The sequence below is a fragment of the Tachypleus tridentatus genome, chromosome 2 (assembly GCF_004210375.1).
Source record: "Tachypleus tridentatus isolate NWPU-2018 chromosome 2, ASM421037v1, whole genome shotgun sequence".
NCBI classification, from domain to species: Eukaryota; Metazoa; Arthropoda; class Merostomata; order Xiphosura; family Limulidae; genus Tachypleus; species Tachypleus tridentatus.
In genome coordinates this window covers 24,015,786-24,037,354 of record NC_134826.1, presented here as the reverse complement: position 1 = coordinate 24,037,354, position 21,569 = coordinate 24,015,786, and the positions used below count along the sequence as shown (strand labels likewise).

General features: G+C 34.8%; 1 protein-coding gene across 4 annotated transcripts in view; it reads right to left on the bottom strand.

Moving 5' to 3' along the window:
• Positions 1–255: 255 nt before the first annotated feature.
• The window catches only part of LOC143239600 (uncharacterized), a 34,970-nt gene continuing 13,656 nt past the window's right edge, over positions 256–21,569 (bottom strand). For 2 of the 4 annotated variants that reach the window (XM_076480838.1, XM_076480846.1), the window contains 2 exons: positions 8,212–8,279; positions 256–5,047 (listed from right to left, as the gene is read on the bottom strand). In XM_076480838.1, coding sequence (XP_076336953.1) covers positions 1,673–4,306 — 2,634 coding nt within the window. In that variant the 5' untranslated portion in view covers positions 4,307–5,047; positions 8,212–8,279 and the 3' untranslated portion in view covers positions 256–1,672. The remainder of the gene's footprint in view (positions 5,048–8,211; positions 8,280–21,569) is intronic. The other 2 variants (XM_076480856.1, XM_076480866.1) reach the window with 1 other exon arrangement.

Here is a 21,569-nt window from a genome sequence, read left to right as displayed (position 1 = left end):
CTCAACAAGTATTGAATGATATGTTTCATCTATATATGTAATACTGTTGTCACTGGTAACAGTTTTGTGATAGACGAGTTGAGGGTTGAAGAGAACTCAACAAGTATTGAATGATATGTTTCAACTATATATGCAATACTGTTGTCACTAGTAACAGCTTTGTGATAGACGAGTTGATGATAAAAAAAACAGCTGAGAATGTAGAAGGTTTCATGAGTTATGAAAGTCTGACACCATAAAAGTTGAAAATAATCGTTAGAAAAGACAATATATTTATTAACATTTTTAAGTTCAAGTCAATATTATATTTTTACAACGTTATGCAGTTGTTGTTGCCTTTGAGACACGTAGGAGCACAAGTAACATTTAGAAAACTGAGACCCTTTTTTTATCCTAGTAGCTATAATCAATACGCGTCTTTCTCTGTCTGGCTTGAATAAAACATCCGTGCAAATATAATTGCAATGCTCTTTCCCACTTTCATTTCCGCGTAGTTGACGAACAAAAATAACTAAAACAAAGAAGGTGGAAAGCGAGGGAAAAGGACATATTACATACAAAGATATACTTAGTTATGTCATCTCTTAGCCAAAACAGAGGTTAACAGAAGTATTTGCTTATTTAACAGGTAAAGAAATATTTCATACACGAAACGTATTACCAACATTAGCAATCACTAAATGTCTGCGATATATTAACAGCATAGATATTACAATGTGTTAGTTAACACAAGTTTGACAAACATATTTGCGGTTTTATTTGATAATTACAAGCTAGTACTACGGATAATAACCGATTTTTAACGTAAATATAAAAATATTGATCCAACTGATGCTCATTCATAAAAATGACGCTCACAAAAGCAATTATTACATAGTCGTACGATAACCCTGCAAGTTATATCATTTTTACTATTACACGTTATTCACAATACTAAAAAATATCGTATTATAGACATAGATTAGGGAAGAAAGCTGTTTATTTAAGACGTGACTCCAGGAAATCGTTTTTATCGTGATCTACATAATTTATTGTAAAAATAAGTTTTCAAACAAGTACTCATTAAGTTTACCTTTTAATAACTGGAATATCTCAAATTAAAAAAAACGAAGGTGTTATCTGACAGGTTATTAAGCCTCACACAGAAGTTAAGATGATTTTCAAAAGACCAAAGGTTTCCATTTTGTTATTACAAAAATACCTTAAGTATACGTTTTTGCTACATGCTACTACATTTATTTTAATTAGATAAAAAATCTTATAAAATAAAAAATATAAGAAGGCCCCTTAGATTGGTAAGACAATGTGTTTTAAGCTTTATAATGAATGATTACATTTAAGATTTCCATATTACAAAGTTAGGGAAAATAAGCTAAGTACCTGAAAGTTATATAAATTATTTCGTAATTACGTTACAATAATCACAAAACATTTTAGAGTTCACAAGTTTCGTAATATTAGGTTCTTTATTAACGAATCAGTATGTTATTTCTTTAAACACTGAGACATTATACAGCACATCTAACACCATTTTCTATTGCAATACTTTTTATATTTCTTTGTTGAAGAGATTTGATAACGAACGCAAAATAAATGTTATGTTTCACAATACAGATCACATAGAAACTCGTGACACGACGTGTTCAGCTGTTTCAGACAGTAGTTCTTAAAGCTATGGATCGGGTATTGCAGTCTTACTCGGTTCGTCATTATGTTCACCTTTCTCCATTAAGTAGTACAGTCTGTTTCCGAGGCCACAGTGAGTGTGTGTTTTGAGATTCACGGTGCCTTCGGACACTGTTATAATCGCCACCTCGTCTCGCTGTGGACAATATGATATGTTGCTGCTTCTGCGCACATTGCAAGCAGTAATGGTCAATCGTTTCTGATACTTCAATATGACTATAAGAGTTAAAATCCCGGTCATAGCTAGCAGACAACCTCCAGCCAGACTGGATGATAACATCGATGTACTGGTTTCATCTGGATGGTATTTTACGTTATTAGTATTTACTGCCGAAGATAGATTGGATTTATTAAATGCTGAGAAACTTTTGTGATATATTTTTATTGTTGAAGCTACATCCCCTGTTCGATGGAATTTTTTATAGCTTTTCGACATATCTAACATGCCATTCTGATCTATGTTAGAGCCACCATGGACAGAGGGCTTGAAAGGTTGAGAACTTGTATTTGACTCCTTAGAATGAGAAGAACATTCTGTATCTTTACTATTCTGTTTTCTTTTATGCGAAGAACTAACACTCACAGACCAAAGTTTCTTTACGTGTTTGCTACTCGAACTTTCAGTCTCAGGAGATTTTTGATTTGATTCATTTTGCATTCTGTCTTTATTATCACCATTGACTGTTTTGTTTTCTTTTCCTTCACTGTATATCTGGTGGTACATCGTAAACTCTGGTGAATTTGTATTGTTTTCAAATAAACCAATCACGCCTTTTTCATTAAAAAAGCCTTCTGGCGACTCTGTAGAATTGGTCAAAGTAGAATAAAAACTTATCAGAGTTAAAAGCCCTTTTGAATATATTTTCTTCGCAGAAGGATTTGTGGTAGCTGTGCTTTCTGTCGTTTTCTGATTTACGTATTCACTAACTGTTATTATTTTGGGAGAGTAGCTAGGGATAATAAAGTCCTTTTCACTTAGCATCATGATTGGCTTGTTTTCAAATTTGTTGGGGGAGGCGCATCTGATATCATATCTGTGGTAAAACTGAATGGTCATTGTTTCCATCCATCTGGTCAACCACAGGATATTTTGGTTACAGTGCAATCTGTTTCCACTCATCTTAAGAACTTTAATCATAGGCAAAAAAGAAGGTAAATCTTGACGCAGACTAATTATCCCATTATACATGATATTGAGTTCCTTCAGGTTCCGCAGACCATGTAACCCTCGAGTGGAGTTTAAAATTCTGGTCGCAAACTGAGAACTGTCATACATTTCAAGGACTTCAAGTCTATTCAGTGGGTCAAAGATTGACTCACCGAAAACAACAAAAGTAGAAATACGAGAAATTTGGAGAATTTTCAAATTGACCAACTCATCGAAACAGTGAGAACCCAAATATTTCAATTTATTCTGCGAAATGTCTAAGCTTTCTAGATTTGTTAAATTTGAGAAAATTCCCTCAGACAGATTTTGAATATTGTTAGCTTTTAAGTCCAAAATTTTCAGTTGGATCAGATCACAGAAAGCGCATTCTTCCAATTTCTCAATAACGTTTCTTTGGAGAAAAAGTCGTTCCAGGAGGCCAAGTCCACGGAAGCTATACGCAGAGATCATCTTTACGTAATTCTCTTCAATGTACAAAGCACGCAGACTCGAAGGCAAGTTACTAGGTATTCCATCTAGTGCATTCCCATTTAACCAAAGACGTGCCAAGTATTCTAGTCGTCCGAAGGCATCGTTTTCTATCTTTGAGATATTATTGTCGTCAAGAATTAGTAGACTAAGGTAAGAATAACTGTCAAAGTCTCCAGTGCCAATCTGTGTGAGATTATTCTTTCCCATTCTAAGATCTCGTACAAATCTGGTTAGACTTGTTGGTACACGCTTGAGTCCAGTGTTTGAGATGTCAATGTATTGGAGTCTGGAACCAAAAATATCCAGACGTGATAAGCTGGTTATAGGATTATTGCTGAGTATCAAATGGGCAAGACTGTTAAGAAACTGGAAGGCTCCTACCTCAATCACAGAGATATTATTTGAATCCATGTTGAGATGCTGAACACTTTGAAGCCCAGTGAGAGTTTCTGATGTAATTGTAGTTAGTGTGTTAGCCCTAAGATTCAACTGTTCCACGAGCCTCAAACGTTGAAAAGCCCCTTCAGTACTGGTTAATCTGTTGGAGGATAGGTCTAAATATGTTAGATCTTCCAATCCATAAAATGTGGCATATTCTATGTTTTGTAAAATATTTAGACTTACATCTAGCCGATGGAGTTTTTTAAAATTGGCAAATGTTCCATTTTCGATAAGTTCTATTTCAGATTGTTGAATCTTAAGTTCTTGTAGTTCCGTTAGGTTTTCTATGGCTTTGGCAGACAAAGTTAGTATGATATAGTTTCGAAGTTCAAGTCTTTTAACTACGTGAGGTATATCCGAAGGAATGCGCCATAAGCCATCTCCGATACAACTCACAAATTGGCCATTGTCATCGCAAACACAAGAGTCTGGACATTCAAATAAAGAGACTGTTAGAGCAATCATAAGATAAATCAACATGAAACATAAAATTTCAGAAACAAGATTTCTTCGCACTTGATCAAATAAGTAGGCCGCCATATCTGAGTTATTTTAATACATATCCTATATTAAAACTCAATAACCAAGATCGATGCCGAAACACAAACTCCAGTTGATTGGTTATGAATTTAATACAACACAAGTTTCGTTTGAGGTAAGTTTCATTTACCTCGATTTAACGAACTTTTTTATTGATGTATTTGTATTGCGTATTTCCTCGTGGAATCAGTATTTTATTTATTTATTTGAAATTATAGCAGAAATGCACTTGTACTCAAAATGTACAATGGGTCATAACATATTTCACGCTGATAAAATTTGTAAAGTCAATTATCCAGAGCAAGTTGGAATCGATTATTAGGTTTTCAATGTGGCATTTGTATTTGTTCCAGGAAAATGCACTTCATCTAAGTAGTTAAAGATACTGTAGAAATTATTTCCAGGCAAAACATTTGAAAACCTTTTTCTCGGCCGGTTAGAAATTATAAAGTAAAAATCCAGAAATAAAATATTTCTCTACATTGTGTTTCATACTCCTAGATGTCTATAGCAGTGCCACCAGTTTTCTATGTCTCTAAATAAAATATGACAACTAAAATAAATCAGTTTATACTACTAAGCAATAAACGATCAAATATTTATGGCCTATATTCATATAACGAAAAGCCAAATTGGAACTTGCGCTACTATATAATTGTTCAGCCACAAGATTAGTAACTTGGCTTCTAACGTAATGTATTTCATTAATGGGCTTGGATACAACTTTTCATCCACTGAAACCTGAAAATAAACGAAAAGAAAGAATTTATCAGAAGAATTATTTTTCACAATCTCGTGTGATAGATATTTGTCTGTATGTTATATCTATCAGTTAAAACAAGGTTTGTTACACAGAAATATGAGAGTACCTTAGTATAAAACAACTAAACAATGAACAAGAAAGCTGATGCATGTTTTTGGGCCCGGCATGGCCAGGCGGTTACGACAATCGGTTCATAATCCGAGGGTCGAGGGTTCGAATCCCTGTCATACTAAACATGCTCGCCCTTTCAGCTGTGGGGGCGTTATAAAGTGATGGTCAATCCCACCATTCGTTGGTAGAATAGTAGCCCAAGAGTTGGCGGTGGTGGTGATGACTAGCTGCCTTCCTTCTAGTCTTACACTGATAAATTGGGGACGGCTAGCGCAGATAGCCCTCGTGTGTTTTCGTCATTAGAAGCAAGACTTTAAAATCAAAATTATATTAGGTTATAAGCGATTTTTTTAATATTAAGGAAAATCACAAAAATAAAAATCTATAAAACGTTGCTGAAGATTCTTGATTTGAACATTAATTGCTAATGCTTAACAAGAAAACACACCATGAAAATCAGAAAAGTACGAAAAGGCAATCACCTTAAATTACTTGTTTATAAGCACAAAGTTGCACAATGGACCATTTGTGCTCTGTCTACCTTGGGTAGGAAAATTCGATTATTATTATTATTATAAGTCACCAGACTTTTCCTAAAATAAAATGAAAAGTACCAGATCAGAACTTGTTGGATTTACACGTAACTTTTATACATGTTATGTTACATAATAGTGACTTTTTTAAATAGGTCTTCATCTGAAGGTATTAATTCAAAAGGTAAAGTATTTTTTAAATTTTACAAATATTTGTTTGTTTCGAATTTCGCGCAAAGCTACTCGAGGGCTATCTGCGCTAGCCGTCCCTAATTTAGCAGCGTAAGACTAGAGAAAAGGCAGCTAGTCATCACCACCCACCGCTAACTCTTGGGCTACTCATGTACCAACGAATAGTGGGATTAACCGTTACATTATAACACCACCATGGCTGAAAGGGCGTGCATGTTTGCTACGACGGGGATTCGAACCCGCGACCCTCGGTTTACGAGTCACGTGCCTTAACCACCTGGCCATGCAGAGGCCCTTCAATAGGACACAATTGTAGGTGTTCAGAATTACAACGCTAGAAACCAGGTTTCGATACACGTGGTGGGCATGACACAGATAGCTCATTGTGTACATTTGTGGTTAACTTTAGACAAACAAACAAAAAATGAGGCCAATCTGTTTTATGCTTATATAAAAATTAATAACTTCGAACGGATTAAAAACCTGGTTATAAAAGATAGTTGTCAGTATTGTGTTAGAAGGTACTGTTATTTTACAAATCTAATTTAATAAATCAGTAACTTAATCCCACAGTTTTGGGCTTTCAGAACAAATGTAGAATTGCTCAAAATTAATTAATCAAACGAACTCTTGTAATTATCAAAGTTTTAAACATTCAGTTTCAAGTTAAAATTAAATGTAAAATGTTAAGTTAAATGACCACTGTCTAATTTAATATGAGGTATATGCGAGGTGTATGAAAAAATTCTACTCTCTTAAAGGAATATTTTTGATCTAAACATAGTCCAACCATTGATTTTCATAACCACAAGCTCGGCATTGCCAGTTCGTTAGTGTATTTGGCTTATAATCTGAGGGTCGCGGATTCAAATCCCCGTCACACCAAACATGCTCACTCTTTCAGCCGTGAGGTCGTTAAAAAGCGACAGTCAATCCCACTATTCGTTGTTAAAATAGTAGCCCAAGAGTTGGCGGTGGGTGGTGATAACTAGCTGTCTTCCTTCTAGTCTTACACTACTAAATTAGAGACGGTTAGCGCAAATAGCCCTCGAGTAGCTTTGCGCGAAATTCAAAACGAACCACACCCGTTGAAGGACAAAATAACATTTAACATGTAGCGGAAAATACATAAAAAGTTATTGTTGTTTTTTTCTTATGCCAGTGGCCGTTACTATATATTTTTCTACATAATAATTTAATTATTGATAAAAGTTGGTTTGGAATTTCCTGCAAAGCAGATAGAGAGCTATCTGCACTAATTGTCCCGAACTGAGCTTTGAGAGGCTAGATGTAAGGCTGACATTCCATTTCACCCACCACCAACTCTTGGGCTACTCTTTTTCTAAATAATAGTGGGATTGATGCGAGCTTTACAACGCCTTTTCGGCCGAACATATTCGGTGAGAAGTATTGGACAGCGCGACCCGCGAGCAACGTTTGGAGCACCACGTACACTAATGTGGATAATTAGTTTTGTGTTTTTTTTTTTCATATAAAGTGATGACAAAATATCACCATGGCAATGTTAATGCTGTTTAACACCTAATAATTGTATTTAGTCATTTAGATAAGATATATTGTCATGCGGAGTAAACTATATTGTAACAATCACTCAGAAAGACCTGAACTGTGGGTGGATTTTAATGACACATCCATTGAAAAATAGAGACATTAGTGAATAACTGTTACTAAAATTTAAATTTTTAACCGTTTTATTGTAACGTTCCAACTAAGACCTGTACATGAATGGTCCATGTTACCTCAGCTTCGATGCATTTCTCCAGTTACAGATTTTCTCTCACGTTCATTTTAACTTGTTCATTTTAATTTAACTTTCAGTATGTGAACCAGTTCTATCTGAAATTGTGTTATTTTATTTTTACCTTTTGTCCTTTTGTTATTTATTTATTTTTGTTTTAATATAATTATAACTGAATCACTTCATTAGATCTGATTTTGAGATTCTTTCCTTTAAGTTGCTCCTTTTCTCACCGAACATATGTTTTCACACATAAGGTGTTTTTGATTAGATATTTTGTTTTGTTTCTTGTAAACCAAGAGTTGACGGCGGGTGGTGATAATTAGCTGCCTTTTTTCTTGTCTTACACCGGTGAATTAGTGAAGGCTAGTGCAGATAGCTCTTGTGCAGCTTTGCGCAAAATTCAGAAACAAATAAATAAACATTAGACTTACAATAGGATTATTACATTGCTAAAACGTGTTTACAGACGTTTGTTACAACATTTAACTGCTGAAAATTCTCGATATATTTAGATTGATTCTAATAGGAAATCAACACAGTTTACCGCTCAGTGCATCGTTTACTCCAAATCAGCTGCTCCTGTTATAAGTTTCATTTCCAATGTTTTAACGCCTAAAATAAAGATAAAATATTTGTCTTAAAAGCAACTATACTTCCAGTTCTGAGTTTTATTATCCACGATTTACCATCTAAAATAATGTAACATACATAGCTTAAAATAATTTTATTTTGTTGGACTTACCGTGTTCTGTTTACAGTTCATACTCTTTTGGGATTGAAAAGCCCATTAGCGGTCCAGAAAAACAGAAACGAAATAGTTGATCGACAGGAGAACCTTGTGATTGATCTGAGTAAAATTCGAGGAAAGCGAATACCAGATCATCAAATATTTCCACTTTATTTTCTCCTATGGTTCAGTACAGCAAGAAAACGATTCTCTGTTCTGCTGATTGTATTTACGGGGAAGCGTAAGTAAAGCAAAAACGTTCTTTATGAAGCAATTACCTCTGCTTCAAAATTCAAACTCTGGAGACTAAACCATCACATTTTTAAAATAATATGGATTTCTTTCAGGCGAACCACTTTCAGTAAAATCTATTAGCAAACTTTCATAAGAAATGTCCCAATGGCTTACTCTACATATATCAGAAGCTATTAGGTATTTTATTTCTTTAGAAACTAAAAATGGAAGATGCTGACAAAATCGACTTCCAAGTCTTTCCTTTATTAAAGAGAATGGTAGTAACGTTTCTACTTCTATTATGAACCATTATAATGTAGACACGACTCTAAATCACCTATCATATACTCTACTATTTAATGAAAGCTTAAAGTAGGAATGAAGATTATTTGCACCACGTTGTTTACCACACACCATCTTGATAAATATAGTTATAACGTTAGTGGGTACTTGAAAATTATCAAAAGTGTAGTTATATATGTAAAATCGGCTGGTATGGATAGAGAAAGCACTAGTAGAGGAGCGAACAACGTTTCGACCTTCTTCGGTCATCGTCAGGTTTACAAAGAAAGAAAGGGTTACTGACAGGTAGTTGACCACATGTTTGAAGGTGGTTGTGTAATTGAGTGTAGGAATGTAGAGGGCGTGTAGTGTTCTCTTGAAACCGAGTAACCGTTAATACCAATTGTATCATGTTGAAATCTAGATCATGTCATTATTCTCAACGGTTTAAAATATCCTAAAACATGCATCATATTGTGTCGATAGTATTGTAATTCAGATATATAAATAAAATGTGTTCACTCGACAAACAAACTTTTAAGTATAAAAGAATGTTCATCATCATAAATCAAATAATGTGCCACTTGTAAACCATACTTAAAATAAACTTCGCTGATCATTTTTTGTGGCACCATTTAAACTTTACACAAGTGTTTATTGAGTGACTCAGCACTTCTCTTATATGAGGTACAGCGAAAAGTTTTTTTTTTTTTTTTTGGCTTTCTAACGCGTTTCTTCGCGCAAAGCACGTGAGTTTCGGCCTGTAAAAAGAAATATTAACGAATCGCTTGTGAGTTCGATTATCAATAGGGTTTATCGATTATATAAGGAGGAAAATAGCGGGCAAGAGTTGCATCATACAAAATTAATTCTAAAAGGGTTTATTTTTATTTTGACCCCCAGTAGCTCAGCGGTATGTCTGCGGAGTTACAACGCTACAAACCGAGTTTCGATACCTGTGATGGGCAAAGCACAGATAGCCCATTCTGTAGCTTTGTGCCTAATTCAACAACAACATTATTTTTATTTTATTTATTTAAAACGTATATGTGTGAACGAAACATAAAGTATGCTAACCGCTACTTTCCTTACGTGTGGGCCCGGCATGGCCAAGCGCGTAAGGCGTGCGACTCGTAATCCGAGGGTCGCGGGTTCGCGCTCGCGTCGCGCCAAACATGCTCGCCCTCCCAGCCGTGGGGGCGTTATAAAGTTACGGTCAATCCCACTATTCGTTGGTAAAAGAGTAACCCAAGAGTTGGCGGTGGGTGGTGATGACTAGCTGCCTTCCCTCTAGCCTTACACTGCTAAATTAGGGACGGCTAGCACAGATAGCCCTCGAGTAGCTTTGTGCGAAATTCCAAAACAAACAAACAATCCCTACGCGTACACACGTATACGGTTTTTCCTACTCCTGGAGCGACTTCCAGTTTCACATTTGTAATATGTCTTTCGCTTTGGTAACGTAATTAGATTTCTGCAAACATAACAATCGAAAATGGCATGTATTTCTGTTTGATATTGAAGGCCGCCTGCGCTATATCGTCTCTGATTTCTGAATTGATAAACTAAGTAAAAACCAGCAAAACCAAACACTTTATCTTCTGCTGCTGTACTAAAAAAATTTAACCACTTACTCTGAGATACAAAGATACTCCTTGTTGTCGGAAGGATTAAAATTAAGATCAAATAATGGATCCAAGGGCACGAATTATTAAACAAAATCCTGTAAGAGATACCTGAAACAACCCATATGAAAAAAACTACAATTAATAAATTAATTAATTAATGAAAGTAGTTTTGTGAGTGCATAAACTTTACGACCACATTATTTTCTGACTACTTTAAGAAAATCAGTATTTAATAAGTCATAAATCTATTGTAGGTGTGAAATCACTTTCTCTAAAAGAAGGGTGTGAATTCACACTTTTTTGGGGTTTAGTTCCTGTCTCAACGATTCTCACTCTGAGATTTCACACTTTTCTCAAAGTGTGGTTTCTTGGGATTGCAGCTCAGCACCTGCTAAAGACTAAGCCACGCTCGGTTTTTACAGTTTGAATCATGACTAATTTGTTGACAAAGTAGTGATAAGTAACTAAAATGTCTTGCAAAATTTCTCTATAATGAAGACTCTTGCATGTTTAGTAAGGATGAGTTACCAGATTGGCATGAGACATTTCTTTCTACGATGAAGTATTGACTTTAAAATTCAAAGATCAAAAGGCTTAGCTCCACTTTTCCAAAATTATCCTTCATCATGCTATGATGGAACTCTTGCTTGTATGTATGTTAGTGGAAAAACGCGCAACTCCCCAACTTCGTGAAATTTTTATCCTGTGTGCAATTAGATTTGTAACAGGGGTCACGATTTTTCCATTTCTCCTCTGTTTCCCGTCACGGAGAACTTTATTTTTGTCCATTCGAAAAAGTGGGCAAAAGGAAAATGAAAAAGTTACAACGCGATGATTGGTGTCAGGAACACTTCTGTATTATCAGTTTTTCAAGTATCTACCGAGTATTCAAGCAAATAACTGTCATTTGTAGCCAGAAATTAAGAAAAACTTGTAAAAATGTTCTCGAAACGGTGCTATTTGTTTACAAACACACAGGGTGCAGATATGACGTCATTGATACGTCATACGCGGATCTAATGCACTGACACCGCTGGTAATCGGCTAGTATACTTATGTGTTTCATCTAAGACCCTAAGAAATTTAGGGCTAAATACATTTAAATTTCAAAGTAAGCGCAATAAAAAGTTAATTCTGAGCTTTAGTTTTCTCTGTTAAAATAAATAAATGAAGGACTGTGCTACCTTTGAAATATGGGATAGTCTTAAACTTGATAGAGTTTCGGGTTTATACGGCAGCGGATGTTTAATAATAAAGAACGAACTATTTTGCACATTTCTTTGCAATGTGTAACAAAACGACGTCGCTTCTTGTATGTGTCAGTGAACTCTGACGTGTATCGTAACGACGTAAACAGTAAATTTGGGATAAAAGTAAATTTTGCCGAATTAATAGAAACGTTTTTTGTGTAATTGTTTCTTCCCAAAGCCAAACAATGGGATATCTATCCATCGTGGAAATCTAAGTCCGGATTTTTGCGTTGTATGTCTGTAAACGTATTTGTGGCCCACTGGAGCCAGTATGAAAAAGATCGAATAACAATAAAAGAGCTTTAGACGGAAAGAAATAAGAGAGGAAGTGAACAACGTTTTTAGAAGAAATAACCATTATTTTTAATTAATTAATGGTCCCTTTTTATCACTCCGTGTTCTGAGTAGCAGAAACTATTAAAGTTTCAGAAATGACGCCTTCCAGACTTCTATACGTCTAGACTATATTTTAAGTATAACTTTACTTTTTTATTTCTATCAGAGTTATCAATAGATCACCACAGTTTTCAGTGGGGTGTGTTTCTATAGAGATTACGTCAGGAATTACGTCATGATACTAGTAATCTTTCCGAATGTGAACAATGTTTGTTTGCTTTGAATTTCGCACAAAGCTACTCAAGGGCTATCTGTGCTAGCCGTCCCTAAATTAGCAGTGTAAGACTAGAGGGAAGGCAGCTTGTCATCACCATCCACCGCCAACACTTGGACTACTCTTTTACCAACGAATAGTGGGATTGACCGTCACATTATAACGCCACCACGGCTGAAAGGGCCAGCATGTTTGGCGCGACGGGGATGCGAACCCGCCACCCTCAGATTACGAGTCGCACGCCTTAACACGCTTGGCTATGCTGGGTCCCGAACGTGAACAAATCTAAGCGTAATGTTGAGTTAATACCATAGATGTTTGGTGGGAAAGTTTCCATTAGAGATCCGCAAGCCAAAGGTTTGAGAATCATTAATAAACAAACAGCTAACCGGGGCCAGTCATCTCATTAACAAATATAATTTCTTATCAGGACAAAATAATGATTATCATAACTAAAATTAAGCAGTTTGGATTGATAACATGCAGTTCGGTTATCCAGCCAAATACTTCATTTAAAGAAAAAGAATTTATGTATAATTTACCAAACATCTACAGCAGAAGACTCAAGAGAATGCCTGTTCTCTTATGAAAGGTTTTGAAGTGTGTCGTAGAATGTGTCGCGTATGGTGACAACGCTTTTCCAGAAATATCAATGTAACCTTTGTAATGAAAACACAGGGACACTTATCTCGTTAGGGACAACATGGCATTGAAGTTGTTACTGAAATACAACTCACAAAGTAATGTCCAAGAAAGAACTATGAAGCATCTTTAGTTAGAATATCATTCATATCAGATGCTGAACCTTTACCATTTAACTAGAAACTTTGCATGAATTGTCATGTGGATGAAACGTTAGAAAACATCTTCATAAAAATAAAAAAGGGAAAATGATGCCTCATTAAGAGAGTGAAGTTAAGCACCGCAATAGATCCCACAGATATGTGATATCAGAATAAGTGAAGGGCTGTTAATGTCACCAAAATCCTTGATGTACCTGAAGACAAAGGAGAATGAGCTTCAGTGGCGCTTAAAAGTATAAAAGTAATTAAGTTCGTTCAAATGTTTTTTTTTTCTACTGTACCTGAATTACAAGAAATACATAATGAGAAAAAAAGAGACAAACGTTGCGGCCAAAGATGGAATCACTGGAAAATAACATAGAAAAAAAGAACAAATGTGTTGATGTTGAATTCCATAAAGATGTGCGGGTCAATAACACCGAGTGCGTAAGTGTAAAAAAACATCAGAGACTTAAGCTGAAACAGTATCGTTAATCTCGATTTTCAGATTCCCTGCAAAGGAGTAGACTCGTAACAAAAGAGTTCTTTACTGGCGAGACTTAATAGAAGAGTTCTTCACTTCTGATACACAAGTTAATAAATTGTTATACTAAGTTTGTAGTTGATAGTTTGTTGCATGGTACCATGGACATAAACGAACACATTTTTTGATACTAGGATTAACTCTTAATGAATGCAGGTTGGTTGCTTGTCAGTGTCGGATTTAGCTGTCCTGGGATCCTATCGCTTCCATTACTTTTGGCCCAATTATTTAGATAATTCATAACTAATTAGTAATGAAATTTAAATCACATAATTTTCTGTGAAGGTATATACATTGTTTTTTTTGCGTAATGAAAGCATATACTATTTTATAGATAATAAATATTACAATAATAAAATAATTACTGATGCTGAATTCCATAAGGCCATTGTAAAGATGTGGTACTGTCAGTTGTCTTCATCTATCGTACATTATTACGTCTAAACAAATTATGCTGAAAAGAAAATCGTTTGCATTTATAACTTAATATTGCTTATAAATTATTATTTACTACGAATATGATATAGAGTTATGTGCTGTAACAGCAAATTATGAACAACTACTGTGCTATACAAACTAGAAGATAAATGCGGTGTAACCTTAGTAAAGGTACTAATAATCACCAGCGATATTTGTGGATAACATCCAATATCTGATTGAATTCTAATCCTGAATCAGGTTTCATGAGACTATCAGCATTCATAGCATGTACTAGCTCGTTTTATTGAAAATAAGCAAATATTTTAATAAATTAACAACAAATACATTAGTTTCCCCTAATTAGTGGAACGATTAAGCGTCTTTGGTACAGTGAAATAGACTTTATAACTCTTTTTTTTTTTCCTGATTTCCAAGCTATGCAATGAGCCACCTTTGCTCTGTGCCCGGCATGGCCGAGCTCGTTAGGCGTGCGACTCGTAATCCGAGGGTCGCGGGTTCGCATCCCGGTCGCGCTAAACATGCTCGCCCTTTCAGCCGTGGGGGCGTTATAATGTTACGGTCAATCCCACTATTCGTTGGTAAAATAGTAGCCCAAGAGTTGGCGGTGGGTGGTGATGACTAGCTGCCTTCCCTCTAGTCTTACACTGCAAAATTAGGAACGGCTAAGGTTTTTCCTCCTGGTTGGGGGTTGTGCGGTGGGCTAACAATCTACTCACTTAAAAAACCAGCCTGTTGATGAATCCGCAAGAGATTGCAGCCCTATGTTCCTTCATGGAATCGAGTGGCATAAATAATAATAATAATAAAACCTTTGCTCTGCTTCCACGTTTGCGTATTTGTTATTAACCAGAAAGCAATAAGTTAGACTGTCTATATTGTTCCCACAAATTAAACTGGAACCTAATTTTTATATATCAAACGTTACTCACATTGAATAAGAAGATAATTTGGTTTGTTTCGGTTGTGATGCTTGTGAATCGAAGAAATGTTTAATGTTCATTTTAATGACCGATCTTTCATTTCCATTTTTAAATCATAAAATAACTTTTTCAGAAAAAGGTTCTTGCTAAATGTTTTGGAGGTGTTTTTTAAAACAAACCAATCTTGAAGACAACACTGTTAATTTATTAGCATTGATTAACAAAATCGTATACGCAGCTAATTAAAAAATAATTAGTCCCTAAAATGAAATAACCTTGAATTATTGTAGCTTGTAGGTGTTCATTTTTAATATACTTTAAAAACTTCTGTCTTGTTTTTGTAGTGGAAATGACTTAGTCTACTGTTTGATGTTTGAAGCTAAGCACAAGGCTATACAGTGGGCTACCTGTGGTGTGCCCACCACGGGTATCGAAAGCTGGTCTCTAGCGTTGCAATTCCATAGACATACCGCTGTGCCAAGGGATGATGTCTTCATCTTCCCAATACTATTACGTTTGTTTGTTTGTTTAGAAGTAAACACAAGGCTACACAGTGGGCTAGTTGTGTTCTGCTCATCACGGGTATCAAAACCTGGTTTTTTAGCGGCGTGAGCCCGCAGACATACTACTGTACCACTGGAGGCTACTTTTACGTCTAGACATATTATACATAAAATGGTATACATTTATAAATTAATGTTTCTTAAAAATCATTATTTATTGTGAAAATGATATAGTTACATTAAAACTAAAAGGTAACTTAAACATGATATATAAACCGAAACTGATGTTTATTTAGATGTAGTTCAAGTTCTCCTGAGTGCTCACGTGCAGATCTTCAGTGCTTACACACAAGAACCATTTATCAAATGCACGTTTAGGAACATTTAATAATGTATTTCTAAGTAAGTGTGAAAGAGAAATGTTTGCTTGTTGCATTAATTACACTACTAAACACAGTTCTCCACCTTTGTGCAGAATAATACGTAAAATAAACGTCAAAATTAGTGTAACAGCGACACCTTTTCGCGACGTTCAGAAAGCAGAAACGTTAGCACGAATGTTGCTTCCGTGTTCTTTATTTCAAACCAAAAACTTGACTTGTTTGTTCAGTGGCGTAACACAAGTATCAACTGAATGTCCCCCCTTATTTCTTTATTCATTGAAATTACAGTTTAACTTAAGCCTGAACAAACAAAGCAACAAATACTTCTTTCTCTATCTTTCAAAAATAATGTATTAAAAAAAAACTGACATATCTATTTTACACTTCACTAACCTAACTTGTACATTCTCATGTAATTTGAACGTTCGATATCATAGAAAAGAGAAGTGAATGCTGTAATCAGTGATGTCGAGAAACCCACTTGTTGAGAAATTTATATGCAAAAACGGCTCGTTTGGGTTGAGAAAATATTTTACATAGAAGAGCGAACAACGTTTCGACCTTCTTCGGTCATCGTCAGGTTCACAAAGAAAGAGGTAACTGACCGGAAGCTGTCAACATGTTTGAAGGTGGTTGTGTAATTGAGTGTAGGAATGTAGAGGGCGGTGTTAGATGTTTGAATATATAATTTTATTTATTTTATTATTTTAATATAGGTATAAAGGCGTTCCTTTATATTGGTTTATTTTGGGTTTAAATTGTTGTATAAGTAAGGCTTCTTTAATTTTGCGTTTGTTTATGTTTGTTTCTTTATTTAGTATTTGAGTGTTTTCTATGGTTATGTTGTGTTTATTTGACTTGCAGTGTTCGAAAACGTGTGAAGGTGACTTTTTATGTTCTTTGAATCTGGTTTCCATTTTCTACTTGTTTCTCCAATATAGAAGTCGTGGCAGTTATCACATTGTATTTTATAAATAATGTTGGTGTGGTGTTTGTCAGTGTAGTTTTTACATAGTATAGACCTCAATTTTGTGCCTGGTTTTTGTATAAATTTGGTATTAACTGGAATGTCATATTTTGTTACTAATTTTTGCCAAATGTTGGTTATTTGTTTGCTGATGTCAGGAATATATGGTATACAGCAGTATATGGTTTCGTGATTTTTTGATTCGTGAGATATATTTACTTTAGTTGGTTGATTTTGCTTTCTGTCTAGGTGTGTGCGTATAATGTTTTCTACGGTTTGTGGAGGAAACTTATTGATGTTGATGAAGTATTGTTTTATTTTGTCTAATTCATCGTTAATTTTATCTGGTGAGCATAGTTTTATGGCAGTGTTTATTTGGTTTCTTAGTATGTTGAGCTTTTGTTTTGTTTCATGTGCTGAGTCCCAAGAAATGTATAGTCCATTATGGGTGATTTTTCGGTGAATTTCTGTTTTGAATTGTGTGTCGGTTCTTGTAATTTTGAGGTTCAGAAATGATATTTGATTGCTTTCTTCCTGTTCACATGTGAAGTTAATGTTGGGATGTATAGAGTTAATGTGATTGAAAACATTAAGTATGTGTTCTGTAGATTTGAATCCCGCAACCGTGTCATCTACATATCTGTACCAGTATAGTGGTGGATGTAATGCTGTGTTAATTGCTTGTATTTCAACTTGTGTCATAAAAATATTGGCTAGAACTGGTGATACTGGGTTGCCCATGCTTAGGCCATTTGTTTGTATATAGTTTTGGTTGTTGAACATGAAGTTTGTCTTTATCGTGGTGAATTCTATGAGGGTTGCTAACTGGTTACTCGGAATTTCTATAGTTGGGTTAGGGTCTCGGATATAGAGTTCTAAGGCTATCTTGCAGGCTTCAGTGGTTGGAACTTCTGTAAAGAGAGATATAACATCGAAACTGGCCATTAAGGCTTTATGATTAAGTTGATTAAGATTAGACTTGAAATTAAAAGAGTCTTTGATGAATGAGCTGGCTGATGTTACATATTTGGAGAATGCCCATGCTATGTATTTACCAAGATTGTAGTTAAACGATTCATATGTGGACATTATTGGTCGTAATGGAAATCTGGTTTATGAGGTTTGGGGATGCCGTATATTTGCGGTGTGCGTGAGTCGGTTTTACGTAGGTAGGAATAAAGTGTTTGTGAAATTGTGTTGGCTTTTTTCATTTGTAGTAGTAATTTGTTCAGTTGCGTCTCGTGTGTCTTTGTTGGATTTGTGTGTATTGGTTTAAATTTGTTCGTGTCTGATAGGATGTTATTCATTTTTTGGATGTATTCATTCGGGTTCATTATGACTATAGCGTTACCTTTATCTGCTTTTAGAATTTTTATGTTTTTGTCTTGTTTTAGGTTTTTAATGGAATTAATGTCTCTTTTTGAAAGGTTGTTTTTTAGTTTTCTGTTTTGTGAACATAATTTTGTCAACATAGTCCAAAAAATGAATAACATCCGTTTTTGCATTATAGAATGCTGTTATATGTATTCCTCTTAACTTCCAGCCAAGTGAGCTTTTAAAATGAAAATTTTACAGATAGAACAAACGATATTCCCAAACAATCTTTAAGACATCTTAGCAGTATCTGTTATCTGAATATTTCAAGGAAATTTCTGTTTCAGCCATGTCGTGTCGTTGTACCTATCAGGAAAAGTCAATTAGAGTAAAATACTAAGTATAATTTATTTGTAACTAGGACTAAAATTTGAATGTGTATATTTATTGTACTTATGTTGAAACATAATCTTGTTGAATGCTATTATTTTCTTAGCTTTGACATAAACACTAAATAACTTATAGCGAAACTACATTGGGCTATGTAAGGAATCCACCCAGAGTAATTGAACCGTTGATCTGAGCGTTGTCAATCTGAAGACTTACCGTTGTACCAGAGGGGTAGACGTAATGTGAATGGTGTATTTTATTTTAATATAAACAGATCGGGAAGTAATCTATCCTCATATCCACGACGATAAACATGATAAACAGAGTTGATAAAAAATGTGAGTAAAATTAATTTGGCATAATAAATAAATAAATAATAAATAACTCATTTTTAAAATAAATATTGTTTTACTTATTTACATATTTTTATTTTTAGTGTTTTCCTTTTGTCTTGCCTCTTTCCATTTAATTGGACATTTATAATAAATTTTGTTTTGTAAATCTTTTGATGTACAAGACGCCTATTGGATATTCATAAAATAACACAAGTGCAAAGTTAAAGCCCGTTTTAGTTGAAAAGGGATAACCTGTGGATGACGTCTACCACTGGGGCCCCCAAAAAATGATTTTCAAAAGTCTATGCGAAGAAATGTTTTCCTGGTGGTCTTTTATAATTCAAGATGAAATTGGGATCCTGAGAAAATATAAGAACATCAGATGGATTAGGATGTATATATATATATGTATGACTGTTATTGGATGGACAAAATCACCCGATAAGGGTACATCCGTGGTAGTGAACCGAAAAAATTACTTTTTGCAATTTTGGAAATTGAGTACAACAAAAATTCCAATAAGTTTATATAAAAGTATTCCCAAATAAAAGATTCACTTAAGCTACAAATAAGCTTTTTCGTCTACCAATGAATTCTTAAACGTCTGCCCAGCTGTAGTCACACGTACAACTTTCCAACAAGAATAAAAAGGCGATATGTTGCCAGTAAAAACTATTTTATTGGAAATATATGACTCCACCTATTCAATTTGTTAAACATTCAGGTTCGCAAGTAGGGTCTACTTAGCTACTTATTTTGAAAACTTTTTGTAGTTTTTAATACAATATCGAACATAGTTTTATTTATCTTATTCCTCTAGAACTTCAGTTTTGATCACCAATTCAGTTCACAAAGAGAAAAAGATTTGTATTTGGTAATGGACCCAGTGTAAGACTAGAGGGAAGGCAGCTAGTCATCACCACCTACCCCCAACTCTTGGACTATTCTTTTGCCAACGAATAGTGGAATTGACTGTCACATTATAATGCCACCACAACAGAAAGGGCAAGCATCTTTCATGCGTGGGGGTTAGAACCCGCAACCCTCGGATTGCGAGTCGAGAGCCCTAACCACCTGGCCATGCCAGGACTCATTTGTAAAGTACATGTAAACAATTCACCTCATGCTTTTATGATATTAAAAAAAACCCTTAACTATTAATCTCAGCACCAAAACCTTCATGAACGCAAATGAGCTATAAAATATGTTTCCGCATTTCAATCAAACTTTGGTATCTATGCCCAAAAATTAAATTAAAATATATGGTTCACGTTTGATACTGTACAGTAAAGAAAAGCAAAATGTTGTTCAGAAAATGCGGTTTTCTCAGTGTTTGTTTCTCCGAAATGGTGCCAAAGGCCGCCTGTGCCAACCACTCGCACCAACATACAGCAATATGTCACCTGAAAGACGCTCAACGTTGCCATTCGTACTGTCGTGACGTCAGTAAAACGTGCTTATGCCAGGAATCACAAGAAGAATTATGTACCTTGTAAGCACATGTATTAGTTTGCTCGAGTAGCTTTGTGCGAAATTCAAAAACAAACAAATAGTACCTGATTATATTATCATTTGATTTGATAGAAAAGGTAAATTACATTTATTAGGAAAAGGTACTCAGCTGTTATCTAAAATGATCTTGATAATAAAGAATATCTATTGACACAAAATGGTTCTTAAGAAGAATATAAACTTTAACAATATAAAAATAAACATCATTTTAGAAACGTTATTTACGTTCTCGGACATTCAACAGTTTATATGCTCGCTTTTATTAAATCAACAAGCACCAATCAAGAAACGTTCTGTTCGTTATACCAAAACAGTTCTGAGTACGAAAATCAGCAAGTGATATGGTAACTACAGTCGATATACAATCACGGTGGAAAAGAAGGTAGCAGAACTATAATTGTCAATATTTAGCGTTATATAGGTAGGGTGATACTTTCAAGTAAGATCGCTTTTAAGAAGGGTACTTAACAACACTTTCCAACATAACATATTCATACAATCATATCATAAATATATGTTCAGATCAGTGATTTAGAATTTCCAAGATAGGTATATCCCTGCATTTAATAACATTGTAAAACTCAGGAATATGGATCAACCTGGGATACTAGGACCATAAAGGAAAAGACCTGAAAAAATAGTAAGCAAAACTGCGGCGTCTTGTACCAGGTGATAATCAACGAACATAGAAAAAATCTGTCAACGTAACTGTCGCATGTTTCAAGTCCCCGCAATCTATCTCTATGGATTTCTGCGCGATTGGACTATTAAAATAGGTGCTAGAAAATCATCTTTGTAAATTAGGTGGATTATGCTAGGTAAGCAAAGAAGAGATTCCTGCCTATATGCTGTATTTACCATTTTGTCATTGGAGAAGATGTAGATAATCTGATACCCAAAACACGTTAATAATGAAACAGTTAACTTAATCTCGTCCACAGCTAAATAAATGAACTCAGGAATTTCTGCTTTCATTTATTATTTCCTTTGTCCATTTGTTACTACAGCAATGGATATTTATGTTGCTGTACAAACACATGCTCTAACACTGTTTATTCTTTTGTACAAGAACATGTTCTA